The sequence below is a fragment of the Leucoraja erinacea genome, chromosome 30, assembly GCF_028641065.1.
Source record: "Leucoraja erinacea ecotype New England chromosome 30, Leri_hhj_1, whole genome shotgun sequence".
NCBI lineage: Eukaryota > Metazoa > Chordata > Chondrichthyes > Rajiformes > Rajidae > Leucoraja > Leucoraja erinaceus.
The window spans coordinates 6,161,574-6,188,393 of NC_073406.1; the positions used below are offsets into that span (position 1 = coordinate 6,161,574).

Genomic DNA, 26,820 nt, shown 5'->3' on the forward strand with positions numbered 1-26,820 from the left:
CTATTTCAGCCAAGCAGCTGACTGAGAAATATGAAAAGATTTAACATGGAATCTTGAATCTGCTGAACTATCGTCTCTGCTTAATCTCATGTACAGCGATAGATGGAGTGGGAGGATGCTAAGGTGAGCACGCAAAATAATTTTGTGGAATGTCATTCTGCTTTGTTTTTAATCTTTCCTATATTGCAGCTACACTACAAAAAGTGTTTTGTTGACTGGGTATAGTTTTGCATCATCCTGAAGTTGTGAAAGGCATGATATATGAGTATTTTTATGGCTGATGAACATATTGAACATGGGTGCCTCCCAGATGGTCTCAGTATTCCTGAATGAGAAAGGGGAAAAGCCCTTGCAGGTTGTGCTGCAAAACTGTGTTGTGTAGACATTGGATAAGGATAGATGGGCAGGTTGCTGGTGATTACAAATGCTCATATCTTGAGGTATCAGGTAAGCTTAGAGTTTAGAGATGCAGCTTGGAACAGGCACTTCAGTCCACAAGTCCACGTCAACCATCAACCCGTTCACTAGTTATCTATGTTTTCCCACCTGCACCTTAGGGGGAATTTACAGAAGCCAATTAACCTACAAACCTGCACAGCTTTGGAATGTGGGAGGAACCTGAGCACCCAGTGAAAACCCACACAGTCACAGCAAGAACATAGAAACTCACACAGACAGCGCCCGTAATCAGGATGGAACCTGGGTCTCCGATGCTGAGATACAGCAGCTCTACCGCTGCACCACTGTGCCACCTAAGCTAGAACTGTTTCCTGTGAAGCGAAGAATGCTGATGGTTGATCATATAGAGGGTTATAAAATCATGAGAGGCATAGATAAGTGAATGTATATATTTGCTATGGTACGTGGTTCAGAAAGGTTCAGAGGAATATAGGCCAAACATAGGGTTGGCATCTTGCATGCCCCTTGATCAGGATGCACACATTGTCAACTGAAGGGCCTGAACCATACCTTGTAACTCTGACTATGGCTTGAGGTTTGGACGAGAGAGTGATAGCTTACAAGTTGGATAGTTTACCTGTCTCCACCACCTAGGCTCAGAGCAAGGTGTACTATCAGCACCTTCAGCAGGAGGAACGCACCTGAATCCCAGGAAGGATTAGTAGAGAGAGGGAGGGTGAGGAAGTTGAAAATAAAGATTTACAATTTAGAATGATTAAATATCAGGTTGTAACAGAGAAGGGGTTAAACCTAAGGCTGAGCAGCCTAGTACCTGTCGATACAAGACGATACTTCTTTCTTTGATGGAATTTATTCAGCACTTTTTCATAATAGTAGGATGCCTAAGGCAGGCATTGATGGGAGAGAGAGAGTGAGAGAGAAGGTGGGGGGGGTGGTGGAAGGGGGAGAAAGAAAGAAATGATTTGCATAAGCTGTTGCTATTGGATTCTCGTCAGATGATGCATCTGCCCTTCTGCCTGAAGAACAGATCTGTGCCAGTAGATTAATCTCATTGTATCACAGGTACAGGAGCTACAGACGCAATCATTATATGAACGGCTGATGTGTAGAAATTGGCATGCTTACCTTTCAGCCTGATTTTTGGCAAGTTGGCCTGCTTTACAGTAAGTGATGTTTGATCTATATAATGCAGCTAGACTCTTAGTCATTGGGAATGTGTTTCATTTGCTGTTACAGTGAAACATTTGTTTTATTAGAGTCTATAATATCTGGGTATTCACGTCAGCAGGCAGTTTGCTGCCAGGCTGCGTACTTATGCCCAGCAGGTCCATGTTGTTTTCATTCTTGCCGTGTTAATCAGACGGATATTATACAAATTAATGTCTTAAAAGGAAAATTAATCATGTTAAAATTTCCAGGCGTAGCTCACATTTGAGTCTGTTCTTGAACTGTGTTAGTTTACAGCATTAGAGAGCTTATTATGGGTTAATATATTGCAGTGTGCCTACAGATATGGGAGGATTATTTCAAGTAAATTACGAGGTAACAGATTTAAAATCTTTAGATGAGCTTTTGATTAGATGCCAACTTCTCGTGCCCCAACCGTCGTCTTCAGGTAAAATTATATGGGTTGAATCATTTATGATCGATGCCATTGATCATTATTATTCTGAGACTGAACCAACAGCTTATTTTATTTTGGTAACATGACATTGCTAAGTATTCTCTGCAAAACAACAATCAGGGATAAAGCAGCAGGAGCAGAGCAAGCATAGCGGAATAACATGCAAAGTTCCATTTTGTAAAGGAAAGAAACGGAGGTTACCACAAATTCAACCAACCAGAAGTCAACATTCCTAAAATACCTGGGATGGGGTCATACTGTCCAGTATCAGCTACTGTAACTATCATAGTTTAGTTATCTATCTGTAGTTATATAATGGAATTATTTACTATTAAGGTGCATTAGTTTGTTCCTGTCAGCTCTAGTAATTGACAATCGCATCCAGTAATTTTCTTCAATAAAGAGCTGTCTAGCCCCTTTCCTGCAGGCTAGGTTATTTAAATCATTTTAATAACAAACCTGGATGTTTGCAAGCATTGATACGGTAAGACTTGCAGGTGTCCTTGCAGGCGGGAACAAGGGGCATTAGTGGGGAAGTAATGGCACCTGGCCCATAATTTCTTTTACATCTACCCATGCATTGGTCAACTAATATTGAGGCTGCTTTTTGATCCATGTCATGCCATTCTGTTTTCAGCCCTTCGGGTGACACAGTGGCGCAGCGGTAGAGTTGCTGCTTTTCAGCGCCAGAGACCCGGGTCCACTACGTTAGGTGCTGCCTGGGTAATTGGTTTTGTTCTTGGTAATTGGCTTTGTTCTAATTGTAAATTGTCCCTAGTGTGTAGGATAGTGCTAGTGTATGGGCTGATCGCTGGTCAGCCAGGACTCGGTGGGCCAAAGGGCCTTTTCCGTGCTGTTTCTCTAATGTCTGAAGACCATGTTGATTGGTCTGCCTGTCACTGTGCAGACTACACTGTTAGACCTGTTACAACAATCAGTAGTACACTGTGTGCATTGATTATCAATGCCACACACACCAGCAAAGTCCCATTGACTTAAGATAATAAATAACATAAATCGGAGTAGGCCATTCGGGCCCTCAATGTTCCTCATCTTTCAAGAAAATAGTCTTATACCTCTGTGCCACATTTGATTTATGTCAGTTCCTTTCTGTGCTAAGCTATATGACCTCAGCCAGGGGAACAAACCTATTTTTTTTGTGGTGCTTTTAGGGCTCATGGACTGGAAAGGGGACAATCAGGTTGCATTCCTCCTTCACTTCATAGACCACAACCATGGATTGCTTTTACAAAGGTCTTGGTTTGTTGTGCAGCTGATACTAATTCCATCAATGTAGTAACGTTGGAAAGAAGGATCACCGTGGCAGTATGTTTAAATAATGTTGTAACTTTTCTACAGATTGTGTCAGTCACCATTCAAGAGCCAGCAACAGCACAAGGAGTGATACCAAGGGGAATCTGTGGAAGGAGTAGTGGATTTACCACTGTGCCCTGAATTAATCTCGGGGCTTCCTTGGATCTTTGAGCCTTCTCTATAGTAGACATATTTGTACGGTCTGTGGGATTACAGCCGACCATTTTGCAGGAACTGCACAACATTTGGAACTGATCATTTACTGTAGACCACGTGGGCTTTCAACATTGATCGTGTGGTGGACAGCAGCAATGGTTACGTCAGGGTTCTGGCACTGCTTTGGAAGGAACAGGCAGACACCAGGGTCTGCACAGCGCACGGCTCAATCGAATCAAGGCGTCCAATCTACACGTTTCCTCCTGAGACCACTGCAGCCAGTGAGATGCTTTCCTGAAGCACCACCCCAGGTTTATCAGTGTGGGTATAAACTAGCTGAAGAACCATGGCATTTGCCCTTGTACTCTCTAAACAGGATTGTGCCTGAGGTGTGCGACACCAAACTAATCTGGTAATGGTGGCCAACAGTTGGCACATGGCACCAGTGTTTCTGCTCATCACATAGCAGGTCAAATCAGTTCACGGCTATTGATATTTTTGGAAACACTGGCATGTACTTGTAATAATGCATAAAGAGGCCAGTCGACCCACTGGATTTCTCAGTATGACATCTTATTCTCTCTTGTACCTGGTAATTAACCCCCACTTCTCCCTCCCTTTTTATTCTTTGTTTTCCTTAACTTGCACCAAGAGGTGATTTACAGTGGTCAGTTAACTACCCAGCACATCTGTGTCACTGTGTCCACCCTGTGGAAGGCATGGTGACACAGTGATAGAGTTACTGCCTTAGAGCGCCAGAGACCCAGGTTCAATCCTGACTGGGTGCGATTGGTATAGAGTTTGTATGATCTTCCGATGACCGTGTGGGGATTCTCCGAGTGTTCCCGTTTCCTCCCACGTTCCAAAGACATGCAGGTTTGTAGGTAATTGGCCTGTACAAATTGTTCCTAGTGTTAGGATAGAACTAATGTATGGGTGATCACTGGTCGGCATGGACTTGGTGGCCCAAGAGCCTGTTTCCACGCTGTGTCTCTAAAATAATTAGATTAATCTCTAAACTGACCATGTGCGGCCAATCTTTCCTGAATTAGTCCAACCATAATTTATGGAAAGAGATTGGGCAAACTAGAACTTTATTCCTTTCAGAGCAGGTATAGAGGAGGTATATACAAATGTATATAGAATCATGAGGGAAATTGATCAGGAGAATGCATAGAGCCTTTTGCTCAAGGAAGGTGAATCAAAAACCAGAGGGCATAGGGTTTAGGTGAGAGGCGAAAGATTTAAGAGGAACTTGATGGGCAACTTTTCAATTGGAGGGTGGCGGGTGTATGGAACAAGCTGCTAGAGGAGGTAGTTGAGGCTGGGACTATCCCATTGTTTAAGAAACAATTAGACAGGTAAATGGATAGGACAGGTTTGGAGGGATATGGACCAAGCACAGGCAAGTGAGACGAGTGTAGCTGGGACATTGTTGGCCGGTGTGGGCGTGTTTGGCCGAAGGGCCTGTTTCCACACTGTATCATTCTATAACACTAATTCCTAGTTAGGGAGGGGAGTCAAATCAAACTAGATTGCTGCTTCTGATTATGAACCAATGGTGAGAAGCTTGTGAGAGTGATGATCCCCATATTTCAATAAACTGATGACACCCCACTGCAATAAAACTGACACACAAGGATTGGTTATTGAGTGTAGGGCAACATGAGCCTTTGAATTAGATCAAAGAGGGAAACAGGACATGAACCTCAAGCCAGGATGCAGAAGCCAGACAATTTAGTGATGGGGTGCAATGAGGTGGGAAAGATGGCTGGTAAGCAGTGCCACCTGGGAGGTGAAGGAAGATAGATAGAAAACAGAGGAGACTTGGATAAGTATCTGGTGCGGTAAAGGTGAGGATGGGAGAAGGACTGGGTAGAGTAGGAACCAATTAGTGAGAAGCTGGATTAGGGATTTTGGCTTTAACATCATGATTCTCTAGTGAATGTGGGGAGGATGCCTCCACTAGTTGCAGAGTCTAGGATCAGAGAGCACAGTTTCAGAATAAAAGGACATTCCTTTAGAGTGGAGATGAGGAATTTATTTAACAAAAGGTAGTGAATTAGTGTGAATCATTGCCGCAGACAGCTGTGGAGGCCGTCTTTGGGTATTGTTAAAGTGAAGATTTCTTGATTAGTAAAAGTGTCAAAGGTTATGGAGAGAAGGCAGGAGACTGGGGTTAAGGGAGAAAGATAGATCAGCTATGATTGAATGACGGGGTAGATTCGACAGGCCGAATGGTCGAATTCTGCTCCTATGTCTTATGACATAGTGCCAAACAGCATGGAAACAGGCTCTTCGGCCCAACTTGAGCGAGACCTTCTCTCATACCCTCAAAGTTGGCCTTACCTCAGTTGAGCATTTTAACACGTGGATCATCTCCGTCCCTATCCATAACTATCTTAAACCTAATCGAACTGTAGTCACTGGTCCCAAAAGGCTCCTCCACACACACTTCATTAACTTGCCCCTACCAATTTCCCACCACTTGATCCAGCGTTGCACTCTCACGTGTGGGGGGCCTCCACATACTGTTTAAGAAAACCTCACTTGAACAATTTTCAGGAATTGCACCCCATCTAAACCCTTCACGCTATGATTTTCCCAGTCTATATTGGGAAAGTTAAAATCCTCTACTACAGCAACCTTATTTGACCTGCAATCTCCTGGCACATTTGTTCTCCTAATTCCTATTGACTATTTGGGGGTCTGCAGTACACCCCCAACAAGGTGATCATTCCTTTCTTGTTCCTCAGCTACACCCATATAGCCTCACTAGATGAACCGTCCTTAATGATACCTCTGAACTCAGCTGTGACATCCTCCTTAACCAACAATGCAACCCCCCCTTCTCTTTTTCCCTCACCCCTGTCTCTCCTGAAGCTCCTGTACCCGGGAACATTGAGCTGCCAGTCTCTTAACCAGGTTTCAGTCATGGCTACAATGTCCCAAATGCTCCTACATATCCATGCCCTAAGCTCATCTGCCTTACCCGTCAGGCCCCTTGCATTAAAATACATGCCTTTCACCTGCCTATTCTGTCCACTAACCTTTCCCACACCACCCTCCATGCCAACTTCTAGCCTCTGTCCTGCACGAGATTCCACCACCCTGCCAATCTAGTTTGAATTTCCAGGATCAGCAAATTCTGCTCAACCTGGGAATAGAACTTGGATCTTGTGCTTGGTCTGTTTCAGCTGGCGAGAGCGTTACGAAATGATTGAGACATCAGGAAGCCAGTTAACCATGAACATCTACCATTAGTACATGGTGCTGTTCTTTTGTTCATAAATGAGAAGTGGTATGAGCGTAGCAGATGCTGAATGATCAGTTTAAACCAGGTGGAAGCAATGTTGTGCACATGAGAGAAGAAGTGCAAGACCCTCGAGGCTTGGCTAAAGTGAGTGATTCATTTACAGTTCAATTTCATCTGCAGTTTAGAAACTGCTGAGGGCAGATATTGAGAAATTGGTTTCCAAGACAACTTGTTTTGTGTTAGGAAGGTAATCTTTTTATATTGCTCTTTACAACTATCTGTCTTATTTGTGATTTGTCTCACTGATATCTAAAGCAAACCCTTTGCAGCCTTGAAGTCGTATATTTCGCTGCAGTAAACGTCAGACCACAATTCCATGTTGTCACTTAGATGTCCAACTTCTGCCCCTGTATGAAGGAACTGCTGGTTTAAACCGAAGATAGACACAAACTGCTGGAGTAACTCAGCGGGACAGGCAGCATCTCTGGCGAGAAGGAATGGGTGAGCCCTATCACAGCTCACCTGTTGCTGAAACCTTCACTCCATACCTTTGTTGCCTCCAAACCTGACAACTTTCCTTGAACAGGTTTATCCAAACCTCTGCTGTACATGTCCTTAATTCACACCAAATACCATTCAACTGTTACCCTTCTATACCCTGATCTGCACTGCATCACAGCTGAACATTGCCTCATTTTTAACATTTTCATCCTTGTTTTCAAATCCCTTCATGGTCTTGTTCATAAATGTTTGGAATATTTTGGAGGACCAAGAAACCAAGACATCTCATGACATGACATCTCCTCCTGTCTAATTTCTAAATGAGTTTTGTCATGTCTCAGAGAAGAGAGGAATGATGCAGACTTTGACATTAGGAGGAAAATGGTAAATGGAGCAGTCAAAAGTGTTTAATTGCCATATGAACTGGCATGGAATAATTACATTCTTATTTGCTGTAGCATTACAGACCCATGAACGCAATGACTCAACAAATAAATGATTCTATTAAGAAGTATAAAATATTTTTAAAGTAGATAAATTATAAAGCCTAGATAAAATGTATGCCCGACTCCCAAAAGAAGCATGCACAGATATGAAGCAATCAATTAGGAAGGCAAGTGGTATGTTAGCCTTTATTACTCGAGGGTTTGATTAATAAATAAAGATGTCTCATTATAATGTGTAACTCATTGGTGAGACTGCATCTGAAGAACTGAATACAATTTGAGTTTCCATGCGTAAAAAGACTTGTCCTTTCCATGGTATGTGCAGTGAAGGGTCACTGCGCATGCACAAGCTTGCCATGTGTGAAGAGTTGAGTAGATTTGGATTATATTCTCTAGAGTTTGGAAGAAAAAGAGGAGATTCAAATGAAACTTACAAAAATTTTAAAGGAAATGACAGGCTATACTCAGGGAGAATTTTTTTCCCTGGCAGAGGAGTCTTAAATTAAGGGGACATTGCTCAGGATAAAGGGTCGGCCATTTAGGACTGAGATGAGAAATTACTTCATTCAGAAGGTGGTGAATCTTTAGACATCCAAGACATTAATAAACATCTCAAATAGTAAATATCCGACACCAATCCCTGTGGTACGCCACAGGTCACAGCCTTCAATCCTCTGTCTCCTCTCATCAAGCAAATTTTGGATCCAATTAGCCAGCCTGTGTTGGATCACATTGTACCTTAAACGTCTGGATCAACCTTCCATGTGGCTCAGCAATTAGTTGACAGCCATGAACTGCATGGGTTCTCAATGGTCAATGGTACTTTATTGTTACATGTGCTTAAGTACAGTGAAATCCCTTTTTCTACATGCAGTTTAGTAAAAATCTTACTATACATTGGCACAAACATACTTAAGTGTATGAACAGTAGATTACAATGAAGCAGTACATGGGCATCATCCCATTTCCCTCCTTATCATCTTATACCCTTCTTATCATCTTATACCCTTCAAGCAAAAAGTTATTATAAATGTATATCTTGGACATAACGGCCCTTGTCCTGGTAGTGGCTAGGCTATGCTGTCAATGTCTTCCATCACTGTTTTAAAACTCTAGGCCTCTGCAGGCCATGTCTGATCCACGCACTCAGCCTCTGAGCACCGTCTGTTCAAATCGAGCCCCAGACTGCAGCAGGGCCTGCCTGCTGCCAACTCCATCAACACATCGATCTGTACACATCAACCCTTGAACGTACCATCCCTTGCCTCACATGGCTACCGTCAGCCTCTATACCCTGGGACGCCTCGCACAACCAACCTTGGAACACCTGAAGCACCTCCGAGGGGCAGGATATGAGCCTCCAGCCCATTCATTGAAACCATTTCCTTTATTCCATCTGCCGCTGCCGTTATCTAGACCAAGATCTTGATCACTGGCAAGGGTATTTACAGCCCAAGCTCTCAAGATCCCATCTTGCCGAGAGCCAAAAACAAGAGGTGAACTTAACAAAGACAGAGAGGCCTCCACTGGACAAACATATTAAATATTTCATGAACTACAACTGTCAGTGACAGGAGCACACTTGACTTTAACTCACAATAACCCATTTGGTCCATTGACTTACTGTCATTCCCAACTAAAAATAACTAGTTCTTGGGACGAGACGGGTATCCCCACTGAAGGTCTACAACTAGGGGTATAGAGCTTCCATCGCAATATCCACGTCTGAGAAGAAGCAAATGCAAGAAGCCTTCAAAGATGTAATCACAATCAACTTTGAGAGGAGGCAAACTGTTAAATTAATATTTAATCCGATTGTGGTAAAAATAGAAGGGTCTCCCCGCATTCTGCCACAAGGGAAGGCATGGTTTGCATTCTCCTTAATCCTTGATTAAAGATTTTTGTGCTTTCAATGTGATCTATGTTCATCTGGAGGCTCAGCAGATCTGATTTTCAATATGTAATACTCCAGGAGAAATGTAGGGGGTACATTTGGTTCCCATCAACCAAGGAGGCAACAGTCAATGGAAATTCATCTCCAGCTTACGTTTGCTTCATGATGGCATTGGTGTTAAACGAGGCTGATTATAGAAACATAGAAACATAGAAAATTGGTGCAGGAGTAGGCCATTCGGCCCTTCGAGCCTGCACCGCCATTCAATATGATCATGGCTGATCATCCAACTCAGTATTCTGTACCTGCCTTCTCTCCATACCCCCTGATCCCTTTAGCCACAAGGGCCACATCTAACTCCCTCTTAAATATAGCCAATGAACTGGCCTCAACTACCTTCTGCAGGAGAGAATTCCAGAGATTCACCACTCTGTGTGAAAAAAGTTTTCCTCATCTCGGTCCTAAAAGATTTCCCCCTTATCCTTAAACTGTGACCCCTTGTTCTGTACTTCCCCAACATCGGGAACAATCTTCCTGCATCTAGCCTGTCCAACCCCTTAAGAATTTTGTAAGTTTCTATAAGATCCCCCCTCAATCTTCTAAATTCTAGCGAGTACAAACCGAGTCTATCCAGTCTTTCTTCATATGAAAGTCCTGACATCCCAGGAATCAGTCTGGTGAACCTTCTCTGTACTCCCTCTATGGCAAGAATGTCTTTCCTCAGATTAGGAGACCAAAACTGTACACAATACTCCAGGTGTGGTCTCACCAAGACCCTGTACAACTGCAGTAGAACCTCCCTGCTCCTATACTCAAATCCTTTTGCTATGAATGCTAACATACCATTCGCCTTCTTCACTGCCTGCTGCACCTGCATGCCTACTTTTAATGACTGGTGTACCATGACACCCAGGTCTCGTTGCATCTCCCCCTTTCCTAATCGGCCACCATTCAGATAATAATCTACTTTCCTGTTTTTGCCACCAAAGTGGATAACCTCACATTTATCCACATTATACTGCATCTGCCATACATTTGCCCACTCACCCAGCCTATCCAAGTCACCTTGCAGCCTCAATATTCATCTTTTCTATCCCCATTACTGTATCCTACCTCCAGGAAGCGTGTACTCTGGTGGGTGGGTACATCAAAAAGGGTTCTTTATCGTCTGCAAGTACTTAGGACGGGATGTAAAGGGGTGCAGATATTGCTTGCTGTGATATACAGTATGTTAGCCGTGTGGAACCAGCTGTGATAACTGGTGCTGATGTTCCAAGTAGGTGTGCCATGCCTCTTCTGACATTAAGCCCCGTTGTGCAGACAAATTGGATCACAGTGATTCGTTGCTGTTGCTCAGCAACCACCCTTACCACGGTTAGCTGCAATAGAATTCACTAGGAGGGAAGGATAATTGCCAAACAGAAACAAACGACCTTTCATTTGTCAGCTAAGTGACGTGTATGGAAAGTAGAGACGTGGGCATTGAGCTACCAATGCTTTCAAAGGTTCATCAGGTTGATTTGAGGAGGTGGCTGTGGGCCAAGGTGTTCCTGCCATTAAAAGCCTTTCTGTTCTATTGCATGCTAGACAATCTTGCAGCAACAATTTTTTCCCAAAATAGTGGCTGTCTTTTTTCATTGCTGTTCAAGATGCAAAACATGGACAGGAAAGGTCAAGAGGGATATGGGCCAAACATGGGCATATGGGACTAGCTTAGATGGGGCATCTCGATTGGCATGGACGAGTTGGGCTGAAGGGCCTGTTTCTGTGCTGGATGACTGTATGACACGAGCATCAAGCAGATTTGAGACCCATGTCAAGATTAACTCACCATTCAGTGAGAGCTCTTTGGTGCTGCAATGGATCACGTGACAATGGTTTGAGTGGCAAACCCGGTCATTAACTACCATGGTGAAAAGGGAGGAAGAATTTAAATAATTTGTTACTCATCCACTGTTTATCATTTCACACTACCTTTGTGCAATTTTCCCCCACCTCTTGATGCTTCTCCCATTGACCCTCTCTCCACTAAGTGTCAGCCCTCTGCTGTGCAATAGAGTAAAGGCAATTGATGCTAGTGATGCCCACATCTTGTGAATTCATTTTTTTAAATTCAAAAAGAATATAATGTGCATGGCACAGCCTAAAACATAACAGACAAGAGCTTTTGTCACAGCAAGTATATAGTAGAATGTCACAAGAGGAAATTTCAGATACAACTGACAGGATGTATTTTAATTTAAACATTTGGAGATTTTATATATATATATTTATATAGCTGTAAATGATTGATATATATATAAGATAGATAGATATAGATATATAGCATGCTGGGAAGTAATTTAGCATTTTAGGAGGTTTATGTACAGAAACAAGCATACTCAGAGGTAAGATTTTTTGGTGCTGGGTGATTTGTATGGAATGATACATACTGGGATTCAGTTACAGGCTGGCATCTAGTTAAAGAATTTACACACAAGTGTGTAATTGTGAAAATGAAAATATTTATTATTCCCCCAAATACCTACTCATGCACCTATAGAACAAGCACAGATTGAATTGTGCCCTGAATTGTTGCAGTGAGCTTGGGCTTCTTGTGGAGTTCTGTCTTTGTAATAAGTAAGAAAACAGATGTTCAAATAACAACTAGAGACGTAATTCATTTGACATGCGTTAATCAATGAGCTCTGACCTGTAGAAGGCCCCATAGCTGATGACAGGCATGCTTTTGCTAATTGCCATTTGTTATGCTGCTGGGGATTTGAGCAGCTATGCGCCAGAAGCCAAACTTCTGGCCAATAAACAGTACAATAAGAAAACTAAACCGGGGTGGATTGAGTGTTAACGCTGAAGTGGTTAGCTCCTGAATTACACATGAGTAGGAGGATTATTTTGCAGTGATTGTTTCAAAGTACAGCTGTCACCCTGCTCAGTCATACATGCAGCCTAGGAGACCGTGAAACAGAGTTTATTCTGCATATTTGGAAGCAACACCTGAGCAGGAGCATGACAAGCTGCTTCAGTATTAACACTCAAATCACCCATGTCAAATCCAGTAAGATGCTCCTCGAAGCTGGACAGAGAAGGTTTACCTGGGGACACAAGGAACTGTAGATGCTGGAATCTTGAACAAAACTCAAAATGCTGGAGGATTTCAGCAGGTCAGGCAGCATCTGTGGAGGGAATGGACAAATGACTTCTCGGGTTGGGACCTTTCTTCAGGTTGACCTGGGCTTGATCAATGCTACATAATTTTAGACTGCACGCGTATCAAAATAAATAACTCCTTGAATTTGCAGGCATGTCATGAATTATGAGATTGCACCTAGAGACAAATATCTGTGCCTGTTAACATTTGTTCCTGACCCCCAAGCTATTTTATAACAGGGTTTACCTTGTTTTCAAACTTTGGCAGCCGCATGGACCCTGCTTCTCTGGCTGCAAATTCATCCTCTCTCTACCAGACACCAATCATGAGACGGGAGGTGTCCATGGCGAGGTGGCTGGCATGGGGTCAGTAGATTGTGAGAAGAATGAAGATTTCTTTCTCCTGTTGTCTCTAATGATTAATTTGCCAAGGCATATTTCAACATCATGCATTTTTACTTTATCGCCCAATATGAATTTTTCCATCATTCATTCTAATTGTAGCAGTGACTGACATCTTAGCTGATCACATAATTCACTCCAAATTGATCGGATTCAAGAATAGTTGTACATTAAATGTTGATAAAACCTGTGACTATTCACCTTTCACTGATAATTTTAAAATAAGCACATTAATAACTCCTTCAGTACTCATCAATGAGTTCAACACTTTCAAATAATCACCCATTGGAGCTCACAAGTCGAGCATTCAGTTTATTCCAATTTCCTCTGAGTTAGACCGTGCCTAGATACATCTTTTGTTATTCACTAGCCTATCTCATCCATTTTCAGGCAGGCTACCAATACTTAAGGAGATACGAGGCACTGCTGATGCTGGTTTACAAAGAAATGACACAAAGTGCTGGAGTAACTCAGCAGGCCAGGCAGCATCGCTGGAGAACATGGGTAGGTGATATTTTGTGGTGAGACCCTTCTTCAGACTGATTGAGGGCGGGGTGGGGGGAAGAAAGCTGGAAGAGAGGAGGGGCAGGACAATGCCTGGTGAATAATATGTGTAGGAAGAAGAGTCTTGACTCGAAACGTCAACCATTCCTTCTCTCCAGAGATGCTGCCTGACCCGCTGAGTTACTCCAGCATTTTGTGTCTACCTGGTGAGTAATAGGTGGATACAGGTGAGGGAGGGGGGATGGTTTGATAGGCAGATGGTTGGACAGAGATGAAAAGACAAAAGATGTGAGATAAGGACAGAAGTGTTGCAAATTGTAAACCGGTGGAAAGCAAGGGAGAAGGGGAGAAATGGGTGATTCTTCCTGTCCTCACAGACCTTTCCTTGTGTTCTTTCTGCTCTTCCCCCTTTTGGTTTTAATCTTAAAACCTGTTTTATTCCTAACTTATCCCAGTTCCAATAAAAGACCATCAACCTGGAATATTAATCCAGTTTCCCTCTCCACAGATACTGCCTGAGATACTAATTTTCAGCACTTCATTTCTTTTAAAGAATTTTAAGCATTTACAATATTTTGGTTTAAGAATAATGCACATTTGCAATAATTGAACATTATCTAATAATGCCATATTTCTCCCACAGTTGCACGAGTAAATGGACACCCAAAACCAGATCGGCATCGCAATCCAGGTGGTTACGATAGTGCCTCCACTGTGATGAGCAGTGAATTGGACTCGAGCAGCTTTATTGACTCTGATGACGACAATACTAGCAGGTGAGAGGAAAGGGCAACTTCTGTATATGTAATAGGGCGGCTGATGGATTGAACAAGGAACAATATGGCCTTTGTATCGGAAAGATAATATCTGAGCTGATCTATCTGGAAAGTAATCCGATCAGTAATTTGTTGAATCATTAATGGGATGACTGTTATATTGGATGGGTAGGGTATTGGTACAGCTGCTGTATTGGAATGAAAATATTTGTTGACTTTTTGAAAATCTTACTTCATCCCACTTTACCATTCTCTTCTTATTTGATCACTTATTCTTTTGCTGACCTTGTGAATCAGATATCCATTCACCGTACCTTTTCAAATCTAGTCTTTTCAAATATATACTTATACTCCTTTTTAAAAGTTACTCAGGATTTTGCATAATCCACTGCTAAATGGGCAAGTATGTAATGCCCTGAGCCCCTACATTAATACATTCTTCTTAATTCTTGTGCATTAATTCAGGATTATCTTCTCTGATTAATGGCTCCATGAACACTGAAGACCATTTTCCGTGATCCACCGTATATTAAAAAAATCCCATGTTTTGAACATCTCTGTCATTCTTTTCTCAACTTTATACCTTCCAACTGAAAACACCTCAATTTTTTTAATGCCGCTCACCCTGGTAGTTGTTCATTGAACTTCCTGCAATCTTCCCCTAGAAGATCAGCCATGATCTTATTTTATTTCTTATTTAAAATATGAGTGTATCTCTGGAGTAATTTCTGCCCTCAGAGAGCTGTGGCGCTTTGTAATTCTCCACTTGGGGAGCTGTGGGGGCAGAGTAATTGGATATGTGCAAGGCAGAGATTGACAGATATTCAGCAGTCAAGAGATCTGGGAAAAGTGCAGCAAAGTACTGTTAACTCCAAGATGAGTGCACCATGATCTTGTTTAATAGCAGAGTAATAATTGTTTAATAGCATGAAGAGCCAAATTACATCCTGTTGACTCTGTTTCTTTATGTTTATATTCGGCTTTGACTTTCACTCAATGAAGGCTGCATATGTCGCTTTCATGTTAGTGATTATTATTGCACACGTGTGTATCTCTGGAGGAACTGTGTGAATGCTGGTAAGTACAGATAAACATCTGCTAGAACGTGCTTCGATAGCATGAACTGGATGTAATGCGATTGATGAATTAGGGATTTCTATTTGCATTCTGTTTGCTTCCTTAGGTTAAGCAGCTCGATGGAGCAGAGCACTTCGTCTCGACTCATGAGGAGGCACAAACGTAGGAGGCGGAGGCATCGCATGAGACAGATGGACAAGGTGAGATTGGGAACAGCACCTGACATTGTGGGAGAGCTAGCACCATTCCAAAATACACAGTGTATTAAAACAGCCAAAATTATTTAGCAAGCTCGTGGATCGGAAAGCCTGTGGAAAGGAAATTACCTCATAACTTTCAATGTAAATACAAATGTATTGCTCAATTAACTCCAACAACAAGGTTCCTAGGCAAAATATGAAGCTGTGAATATTTCGATTTGCAGCAAAATGCCATGTACAACTTAAACAAATTTCAATGACATAGTCCACCATAGTAAAAGTCCATTACAGTTCATAGGAATATCATCAAACATAGTTTGCAAATTAGTTGTCAGGGAAAATATTCTGGCACTTGGCCAAAAGCAAGATCAAAGAATTAGAGTTTTAAAGGAACAAATTAGAGAAAGGAAAACCGTGGAGAGCCTGAGGTGGTAACAAAGGGAATGAATAAGTTTAAGGTCTTGGCAGCTAAAGAGACAGCGACAAATGGTGGAACAACAGGAATTAGAATGGATGGATGCATTTTCTTGCTTTGTAAGGAAATTGGTATCTGCAAGAAACCAGTTTAAACCCCTGTGTCAGAGAACAACTTCATCTTTTCGACATATTTCTCAACCCTACCATGTACCCATGTACTTCTAACCTATATACCCACATTCTCACGAGAGTCCTCACACCCACCTTTTTCCATCTTATCAATCTCTCAATTCCAATTGTCCATCCATCATCAAAGCTCTCATTCTGAACCCTTAGCTTATTTCTCAACTTCCCCTCCTCCTCGGCTGTTCTCACCATTTCTTGAGTAACACCAGTAAAGCAGATGGTCTGTGCAATAATTACTCTGTTTTTTGTTGTAGACAAATTGCTTAAGGATGTTTTAAGATTGTGAAATGAATGATAAAAAATTATGTCTATCTTCTTTTGCTCCATTAGAAATGTTTCAAGCATCAAAAATCAAAAATACTTTACTATCTTCAGTTCCGTTAAACAACTGAATAAATGTTTGTTTCATACAGTCCTCATCATTGAGCAGTATCACAGACTCCACCATGTCACTCAATATTATCACTGTGACGCTAAACATGGGTGAGTTTTAACTAAGTAAAGGCAAATTTGAAAATTCAGTACTTGTTTATTGTTTTGAAAAAGTAAGGCGATTTGAGGTTGATGTCAGTGGAAAGTAAATGATGCTTAAGGATATAATAAATATTAATAGCAGAATACAGATTATTGTTTATTATGCATTGAAGTTGGGTGTTTTTGTTTTGAGGTTCATCACAGTGTGTTTGCCTAGGGCTTGGCGGAGCATGTTTGCCTGAGTTCCTGGTTGGAGCGCGTTTGCTTCGAGCATGTTCAGAACATGTTTGAGGTGGTACATAAAGTAATCAAGTTGGCAGAAAAGTTTTTTTTTCCAAAATTCTGCATTAATGAATTTGAGATGGTTTCAGTATAATAAAGTAATCCAAGCAGATATTAAAAATATAAAGGACAAGCCTGTTGATGTACAGATCTTAGGGCAGATGGGGCACTTGTTGAATCTTGGAAGGGCATTAGATAGGGTGAAACTCCCTGTACAAAATCCAAGATTTCCAAGAATAAAGATAACTTAAAAATTTCATAATTTGAAAAAAAAAATAATTTGATCAAAGAAGATTAAAAACTGGTTCCACATCAGTGAAATCGCTTTATATTTATGATATAGATCTTGAAATGTATATTTTTGGAGTCATTCTGAAGAAGTGCTCTTTGTGTGTGTTTTATCTGCTGTCACCTCACCAGTTAGCATTATTCACAAGTTGAAGTTTTGTCCTTTTTTCACATCATCAAACTCTTTATCACTGATGTCAATTTCAGAGAAGTACAATTTCCTGGGGATCAGCATCGTGGGTCAGAGTAATGACCGGGGAGACGGCGGGATTTACATTGGGTCGATAATGAAGGGAGGAGCAGTGGCAGCTGATGGCAGAATTGAGCCTGGTGACATGCTTCTGCAGGTCAGTACCCACATCATTTCAAATAATATCTTTGGTCAGAAGTTGTTCCCTGAAACTGGAGAATAGAAGCCCCCGGCCACCGTTCAGTGTAATGTTTAGTTTTGAGAAATGAAGATTGCAGATGTCAAACCAGCCTCACTGTGATTCTGGTCTGTAGAATTTTACAAAGATGAATGAATATTGTGCCCTCTCATCAAATGCATGGATCACTCATCCCACAATTAAATCCAGGCAGAGACATAGTGATTGTGGATGGAACTCTAATGGAGACACAGATTTTAAATTAAACATTCGTGTAACAGAAAAAATGTCAGTATTTCCTTTCCAGTACCTAGGATCTTTGCTTCATCCCAGTGGACTTTGAGTGACCTGTGCACTACCGTGCTGGTACAACAATGGAGTCACTGGACGAGTAATCTGTGGAATTCTCTGCCTCAGAGGGCGGTGGAGGCCGGTTCTCTGGATACTTTCAAGAGAGAGCTAGATAGGGCTCTTAAAGATAGCGGAGTCAAGGGATATGTGGAGAAGGCAGGAATGGGGTACTGATTGGGGATGATCAGCCATGATCACATTGAATGGCGGTGCTGACTCGAAGGACCGAATGGCCTACTCCTGCATCTATTGTCTATTGAGGCCTAATTTCAAATCCCATTTACATTCACTTAAATAACCTGGAATTTTTTTAAACAGGCATTCGTTATGATAATCACACAAACAACTGGATTGTCGCAAGAGTCCAGCCAGTTCACTTGTACCCTTCATGAGAGGAAATCTGCCATACTTACCCTGAATGTCCCCATTATGACTTCAGACTATAAAAATCCGCTCTCAAATGGCTCAGCAAGCCACTCAAGTGCCTTCATCTGCTTCTTTGAAACTGAGATATAAAATAAAACCAGACAGACCACTTGGCATTTACATAGACACTGAATTCAGGTATGATAGTCACATGGCCAAGTAGATAATGCATAGTGCTTTTCATGAGCTGGAAGAGCTGTGCCATAGACTGTCCAAGAAACCACCTGATACTGGTGTGCTTACAGAATAGAACCTTTTAGAAAACATTACTGACTTCTTCACAATCCCTGCACACCACTGCAATGGCAGAAATAATCCACCAGAGGGGACTGCACACTGGTTAGATGATGGGAGAGAAGAGTGCAGGAAGTCCTCAACATTGATTAAGATCGCATGAATTCTCAAGGCATTCGGCCACATATGGGCAAAGACATTACTTCTGATTACCAGCTATCATCTTCTCACAGCAGAGAAATCAATGGTACTACGTCTTGAAAATCACTTGGAAGAATCACTGAAATTAGCAAGAACACAATGTAGGGATGAACATGTGGTGACTTCAATGTCCCTTTTCGAGAGTAGCTTCATCTTCACTGTTCAATATGGATAGGTACATCTGGCCATGATTACATTTGTAGAGGTGACCTTTGTAGAGACAAAGTCCTATCTATAAATTATTCATTGTGTTCTGTGGCACCACAAACGTACTAAGTGGGACAGACTCACTTCAGATCAGGCCCCTGTCACCCATTCCTTCTCTCCAGAGATGCTACCTGTCCCACTGAGTTATTCCAGCTTTTTGTTTAAACCAGCACCTGCAGTTCCTTCCAGTCTGAAGAAGGGTTTCGGCCCGAAACGTTGCCTATTTCCTTCGCACCATAGATGCTGCAGCACCCGCTGAGTTTCTCCAGCACTTTTGTCTGCCATGTCTTGGGGAGCTGTGGACAATCAGCAACAGTAGAAATCTACACTACAACAATCTGTAACCTCACTGCAGCATTACTAATGCATCTACGGATCAGGTCAGCTTCAATGTAGAATAAGAAGGGTAAACAAGGAGCAACACCGGGCGTACTTAAAAATGAGTTTTCAACATGCACAGGACTGCTTGTATGCTAACAGCAAAAACAGCCTGCAGTACACCAAGCTAAGCAAAATCAAACCCAATGGAACAGATCAAAGCTCCTTAGTCCTGCCATATCCAGTAGTGAATGGTGATGAATAATTAATGGGAGGCTCCAAGAAATCTCCATCTTCATTGACTGTGGGTCCCAGTGTGTAAATGCTAAAGACAAGGCTGAAGCATTTACGAACACTGATTCCACCACTGGGGGAAGATGGTTTTTGCTCAGCCAGACTGGATAATTCATCTTACATTCCTCTTCAGAGCCCCAGGATCACATATAAGCCAGTCAGCAAACAGTCTGCAATCAGTGAACCGCTTTCTCTGAGTCAGTTACTTGGTTATATATTGTTATGTATCATTAATAAAAATATTTGTTTTTATTTTACATGTCATCTACAGATGGATGTGTTCTGACAAAAATATCAAATCCTTTAATTAGTGTGGTACAAGAATAACTCATTTGTGTCGTTATCTGAAACCTGCCTCCCCCATATTTCTCCTTCTGTCTCAGTCCTCTGAACCAGTCCCTGATTCCTTCACTAGTGTCGAGATTTGGATCCCATCCCTGATCTGAACCTTCAATCTACTCCATTTTCCAGGTCAATGATGTCAACTTTGAAAACATGAGCAATGATGATGCTGTGAGGATTCTACGGGAAATAGTCTCAAAGCCTGGGTAAGTGCACTATTTAACCAACATGTCATGGAGACTAAAAGGATATCTGGATGTTCCATGGTACTTTACACCCATGAAGTGGTCATCTTTGTAATGCAGAAAAGCCAACAAAATTATTTTGCCTTATGCAAACTGCTGTTTAAGATAGTAGTACAGGATCTTCATTTAAGACGAAAATGTAGGCACAAGGAACAGCGGATGCTGGAATTTTGCATAGAACAGAGCGCTGGAGTAACTCAGTGGATAAGGCAGCATCTCTGGAGGGCAAGGATTCTTCAGGCTGAAGAAGGGTCCCAACCTGAAACTTTGCCTATCAATGTCCTCCAGAGATGCTGCCTGTCCTGTTGAGTTACTTCAGCACTTTGTGTTCACTGCAATGAGCAATACTGCTTTCACACTCCCGGAAATCAACTTTCTTACTACTGCCCCTCCAACTGTGCAACTCTTCCTCAGTACCTAACATCCCACTCTGACAGTGCAGCTTTTTTGTATGTTGATGCCTCTGCTGTGCATAATGCCTCTTCACATAATGTTGGACTGGGGTTGATGATGTAAGCTAATTTTTCCATTCTGTTTGCCTCTCCAGACCCATCAGCTTAACAGTAGCCAAGTGTTGGGACCCCACCCCCAGGAGCTATTTCAACATTCCCAGGAGTAAGTGGCATCAACATTGGGGAGCAATTGTTGAATAAATCATGTTATTAATTGTAGATGTCCTGGCAGGTCTGAAATTTGGTTTTGATTACATTTCCTCTGATGCTTTAACAATGTTAGAATTGTAATGGATTTTATTTCTACTTTATATTTTTGCTGTTTTTAACGTAAAATCATTTCTAATTTTATAAAAATTCTACTTATTATTTTTAATTTCATAAAAATTCTACTTTATTATTTAAAACAAAGCTAATGAAATCTGGTTTAGGTAATATCCTCCTTTTCTTTGCATCTTTGCCAAGCTTAGTTTGTACTTGTGTTTATCATCCCTTTCCCTCTGTGCCTCCTGACCACAATATATTGTACACTGGAGACTGGCAAATGTCTAGCCACAAATAGCCATCTCTCCTTTCTGCAATGAAATGGTGATTGCAGAAATATGCCGCAGGTAAGAAAAGCCAGATTAACCTTAGGAGGAGGCCCCAGCTCTCCTCTCCCTCAGCTGTTGATGTACCTGCAGGCATGGTTATGCTTTTATGACATTTACATGTCCACCGTAGTTTGATTTTTGTCTCTTTATTCTTTTGCTGGAACTGAATGTGGCTCATAGTCTAATCTGTCCTCTCTGTATGTGTTACAGCAGAACCAGTGAGACCTATTGACCCAGCAGCCTGGATCTCTCATACCACTGCCATGACAGGATCATTCCCCCATTACGGCATGAGCCCTACCACCAGTGCCATTACTTCCACCAGTTCGTCACTAACCAGCTCCATCCCAGATTCAGAAAGTAAGTTGCATTTGTCCAGCTTCTGTATCCTGTCAAGCTACGTTAATCTATGTTCAGCAGTTGCAAGGCAAGATAAGCCGTGGTGTGAGCTTGCTCAGTGCAGTGGGGCAATGTCCTGTGTTGTTTGGGAAGGGAATATTGTGGGCATATGTGCACATTGCTACTTGAGGAAGTGTTTAAAGGCCACATTGTTATGAGACAGTTGGACCCTCTTGTCCTATCTCTGCATATGTGTTTTTAAAGTCTGTTTTTAACTCTCAGAGATAAGGGGAGATGCTTCCTTGATCTCAGGCCTCAATCTCTTTGAATACAGGGTCAGCACTGACTATACGCAGATGGGAACAATCAGAGAGTGGGAGCAAGAAATCAGGTTTGGTTAGGGAATTGGATTAACTAGCTTATTTCACCAAGGGACCTAAAGAAGAGGTCTTCTGCATGAGGTTACATGGGGAACGGGATCTGCAGGAGGGCCTCTGATTTTTTTTTAGAGGCTTAATGATTGCCGGGGGCTCCAAAAGAGCTCCTAGTTCGCAAGGAATTCTTAATAAAAATGCTTCAAATTAAAACTTTACTTGGACTTCTGGTCACTGCCTCCCTTTGGTTTGGCTCCACATGGCCTGTCCTGGATTTTATGTCAAAGTGCGATGGTGTCCAACTGTTTTCCATGTCCCATCAGCTGAGGCAAGAATCAAGATCAAGAGAAATCATGATCTCATGATCTAATTGAGAGACAGAACAGAAGGGATGAAAAGCCTCAGTATATATTGCCTCCTTGTCATTTGAAGGCTATGAACACTCCTACCTCTGCACACACTTCACAACTTAATGTTCACAAAGCAGTGGGCAAATTGGGCTAACTTAAATGTGGCATCTTGGTCAGCATGGACGAGTTGGGGTGAAAGGCCTGTTTCCAAGCTACATGGCTCTATAATTCCAAAAGGCTAGACAAGACCAGGTCTTTTGGTGCTTTGATTATTAAATCCTTTACTACCCGTTAATTTGTTTAGAGTTTGAAGATTGGCCACTAACGGTTAAAAGTGAGATGCCAATCATCGTCAAGGCAATGCAGTTGTCTGACTCGGGACTGGAGATCCGTAATAGACTGTGGTTGAAGATCACCATTTCAAATGCTGTCATTGGTGAGTGTCATCACCTGCAGAGCCATTCTCACTGTTCACAATGTAAGGATCTAGATTACACTAATCATTCATACTGAGATCTGTGTTTTTGTCTGTACTGGGCTATCCACTGTTCTCAGACTTTGCCCATCAAATCAGAATTATATATTCCCTATCCTTAAACAAGGAGAATAAAAATGTACGGTAGACACAAACTGCTGGAGTAACTCAGCGGGACAGGCAGCATCTCTGTAGAGAAGGAATAGGTGACGTTTCGGATCGAGACCCTTCTTCTGAAGAATCTGACTACATTCTATCTCTGTCCTGCCCACTCGCCTGACATCAGTCTGAAGAAGGGTCTTTATCTGAAATGTCACCCATTCCTTATCTCCAAAGATGCTGCCTGTCCCGCTGAGTTACTCCAGCAGTTTGTGTCTATATTTGATTTAAACCAGCATCTGCAGTTCTTTTCTACACAGAATCATAATGTATACAGTACTCTGGATTGGGTCCTACCACAGCCTGTATATCTAAAGTATAAACTTTCCATTTCTGTATTTCATTCCCCAAGCAATAAATAATAACATTCCATTAGCTTTCCTGCTTCCTTATTATACCCCCAGGTCAGCCTTCTGTGTAATGTGTAACAGGGTACTCCATTCTCTCGGCCTCATAGATCCACGTTCTTTAATAGATAATATGCTTTCTTGCTTTCCTGACAAAATGGATTATTTTTGCATTTTCACACATTATATTTAATGTGTCAGATCTTTGTTTGCTCACTTACCCTATCTATATCTCTTGGTATCTTTCCTATGCAGTGTTTGTTGTTAGTTCAGACGCCTGAGCAATTAATGCAATGAGAACAAAACCCAGTCAGTTTATTAATTTACTTAAGGAAACTAGTTAGGATAGTTGCTGACAGGTAAATATGGTTATGTTCTGCGGGTCTTGGCCCAGCGTGTGCTGACAGCTGGAACTGTTGTTTCTATGAAGGCACTTCTCCGATCAAGGATTGAGTCATGCTGATTTGTGCTGGGGAGGATATTGTGTACCCAACAGTGTAGTTGGACTTATCCAAATATCCTTCATCTCAGTCTGAAGAAGGGTCTTGACCCGAAACGTCACCGATTCCTTTTATCCATAGATGCCTGGCCCGCTGAGTTACTCCAGCATTTTGTGTCTGTCATCCTTCATATCCACATCCATTTACCTGGGGAGACGCAAACAACTGCAGATGCTGGAATCTTGAGCAAAACACAACGTGCTGGTGCAACTCAGCAAGTCACGCTGAGGGAATGGACAATTTTCAGTCGGAAACCTTTTTAAGACCCTCCTATTCTTCTGTGTTTTTAATGAACATAACTGAGCCTCCACATCCCTCCAAGGTAGAGAATTCCAAAGTATCACCAGCCTCCAAGTGAAGAAACTTCTCATCTCATTCCTTCGTGGCCTACTGTTGATTACTATGTTTTAGTCTCCACCACCCCTGTCCTAATTTCCTCAGCCAGGGAAAACAACTTTCCTGCACTCGGCCTGTCAATCCCCTTCAGAATTGTGTATGTTTGAGAAACTCTTCTCCCATTCTTCTCATGAACATCTCTTGTTTCCCTTCAGGAGCTGATGTAGTCGACTGGCTTTTCTCACGCGTGCAGGGATTTAAAGATCGGCGCGAAGCAAGAAAATATGCAAGCAGTATGCTGAAGCATGGCTACCTCAGGCATACAGTCAATAAAATTACCTTCTCTGAGCAGTGTTACTATATCTTTGGGGACCTCACTGCCAGTAAGTCTAATCTATATCCATAATACTACTAGGGGAATGGTGTGTTGCCACATTAAACATTCCTACATTGGGCACAGCCTAAGTTTAAGTAAAGCTGCCGTTGAGATAAAATACTGCACATTCTGGAAATCTCAAGTTTTTTTTATTTATTAAAAAACACATGCTTGCTTTATTCAGTCAAGCTGAAACATTATGCACGTTGCAGATTGGTTGCCACATTTACAGACCCTAAAAAAAATAGGAGGCGCAACAGATTTATTAAATTGCCATGTAAAGAAGTGAGGACAAGGAAGAAATTAATGAGAGATCTGTGAAAGGTAGAAAGCAAGAGAGATTAAACAACAGAGGGGATGATGGTGTAAGGTAACGGATATGGTAACTGGAGCAAGTGCAGAAACAAAGGACACATTGAGACCAGGCGTAACTGCAATAGCAAAATCATTATCAGCTCTGAATGAAAAAAATAGGTGCAGTCAACCTTGACATTATTGAATTGATGTACTTGAAAGAAGAATGTCTGGAAAATCAGTTGTGAAGTACTTTTTAAGCATTGTAGTACTAAACTGAGACATGAAGTTAATCATACATTGTGTTTGTAGCTTATAGACTGCCTGTACATGATGAAACATTGGACCATGCTTTTACACGCGTTATTTACACAAGCTGGAAGCTTGCAAGGGTGCTTTGAGTTGTCATGCTTTGTAAAATTGACAACTCTCACTTCATTCATACTCTCTACATAGTTAAGAATATAAATCATAATCTGGAAATCATAGTAGATCAAGCCCTGCACAAAGACACACAAGAAAAAAGAAATGACCTAGCCCTTCAAATCTTTTCCAAGATCATGTCTGATATTCTACCTCAGTGCCATTTTCCAGTACTGTCCCTATGACCCTGATTCCCCTTTCTCCATGTGCCACCATGGTAGTGATTTCTGAAATTTCATCAAAGCTTCTAGGAGAAAAAACTTGTCATCTCATTCGTAATAATCTATCCCCTATTTCGCCTCTCCCCACCAATTAATGCTAAAATCCTCAGTCAGGCAAGATATTTTCTCTACATCTAACCCATCAAACCCATTGAGGGACCCAGGTGGGACTCGTGTAGCTGGGGCATGTTGGCCAGTGTGGGCAAGTTGGACCAAAGTGCCTGTTTCCCCACTGTGTCACTCTATAACTCTAGCTGCCACAGTGTGAAATGAGAACTTCCATCTGAAGTCTCCCATGGTGCTGATCATTATTGACCAGAAAATGAACTTAACATGGCACATGTTTGCTGGGACTGCAAGAGCACTCTGGCAGCTGTCTATGTTGCAGAGAGAGACTCAAATCTTTACTTCAACAAAGCCATTCCTTTCTCCAAAATACATGTGAGGTTTGCAACATAAATGATCTTCCTCCAAAGAAACTTATGAATTAACTTTTTAGGAGATAGATTTTTCATTTCATGATTGGACTTCTGTGTTGCTGACAGGTCTAGTGTTTATGATCCATTCTTAATTGTCCTTGAGAAGGTGGTATCAAACTATTGCAATGCTATTGCAATGTGTAAAAACACTCTGATCTTTTCTTCCTCTGGCTTCACAATTTGCTTTATCCTCATTTCACAGCATTTGTCTTTTCATCTCTGGTCTTAGTCCAACCATCTGCCTATCAAACCCCTCGCCTGTCTCCGCCTATCACTCGACAGTCTTGGTCCTGCTCCTGCTCTCTTCCTGCTTTCTCATCCCTGCTCCACTACTATCAGACAGAAGAAGGGTCCCGACAAACATTACTTGTCCATGTTCTCAAGAGATGCTGCCTTGCCCATTGAAATACTCCAGCACTTTGTATCTTTTTTTGTAAACCACTAGTTCCTGGTATCTCCGATATAATCATTAGGTTTAGAATTCCAGGTTTTACATGCAAAGTCAATGAAAGAATCGGAGTATATTTCCATGTGTTAAAGAGGGAACTGCAGATGCTGGAGAATCGAAGGTTACACAGAAAAGCTGGAGAAACTCAGCGGGTGCAGCAGCATCTATGGAGCGAAGGAAATAGGCAACGTTTCGGGCCGAAACCCTTCTGACTATTTCCATGTCAGGTTGTTATGTGATTTTAAAGGGGAACCAGCAGATGGTAGTGTTCTCCTGTCATTCTTGATGGCCATGGCTTTGGGAA

The 26,820-nt window shown here is 41.9% G+C and overlaps 1 protein-coding gene across 5 annotated transcripts in view; it reads left to right on the forward strand.

Annotated features, from left to right (window-relative positions):
* The window catches only part of LOC129711570 (segment polarity protein dishevelled homolog DVL-1-like), an 88,404-nt gene that overhangs the window by 53,030 nt on the left and 8,554 nt on the right, over positions 1-26,820 (forward strand). For 2 of the 5 annotated variants that reach the window (XM_055659277.1, XM_055659278.1), the window contains exons 5-14: positions 13,551-13,664; positions 14,308-14,440; positions 15,624-15,717; positions 16,734-16,803; positions 17,572-17,711; positions 20,235-20,311; positions 20,898-20,965; positions 21,606-21,755; positions 22,763-22,894; positions 24,491-24,658. In XM_055659277.1, the coding sequence (XP_055515252.1) occupies positions 13,551-13,664; positions 14,308-14,440; positions 15,624-15,717; positions 16,734-16,803; positions 17,572-17,711; positions 20,235-20,311; positions 20,898-20,965; positions 21,606-21,755; positions 22,763-22,894; positions 24,491-24,658 (1,146 nt within the window). Of the gene's footprint in view, positions 1-1,447; positions 1,584-3,403; positions 3,836-13,550; positions 13,665-14,307; positions 14,441-15,623; positions 15,718-16,733; positions 16,804-17,571; positions 17,712-20,234; positions 20,312-20,897; positions 20,966-21,605; positions 21,756-22,762; positions 22,895-24,490; positions 24,659-26,820 lie in introns of those variants that run through there. The other 3 variants (XM_055659280.1, XM_055659281.1, XM_055659279.1) reach the window with 3 other exon arrangements.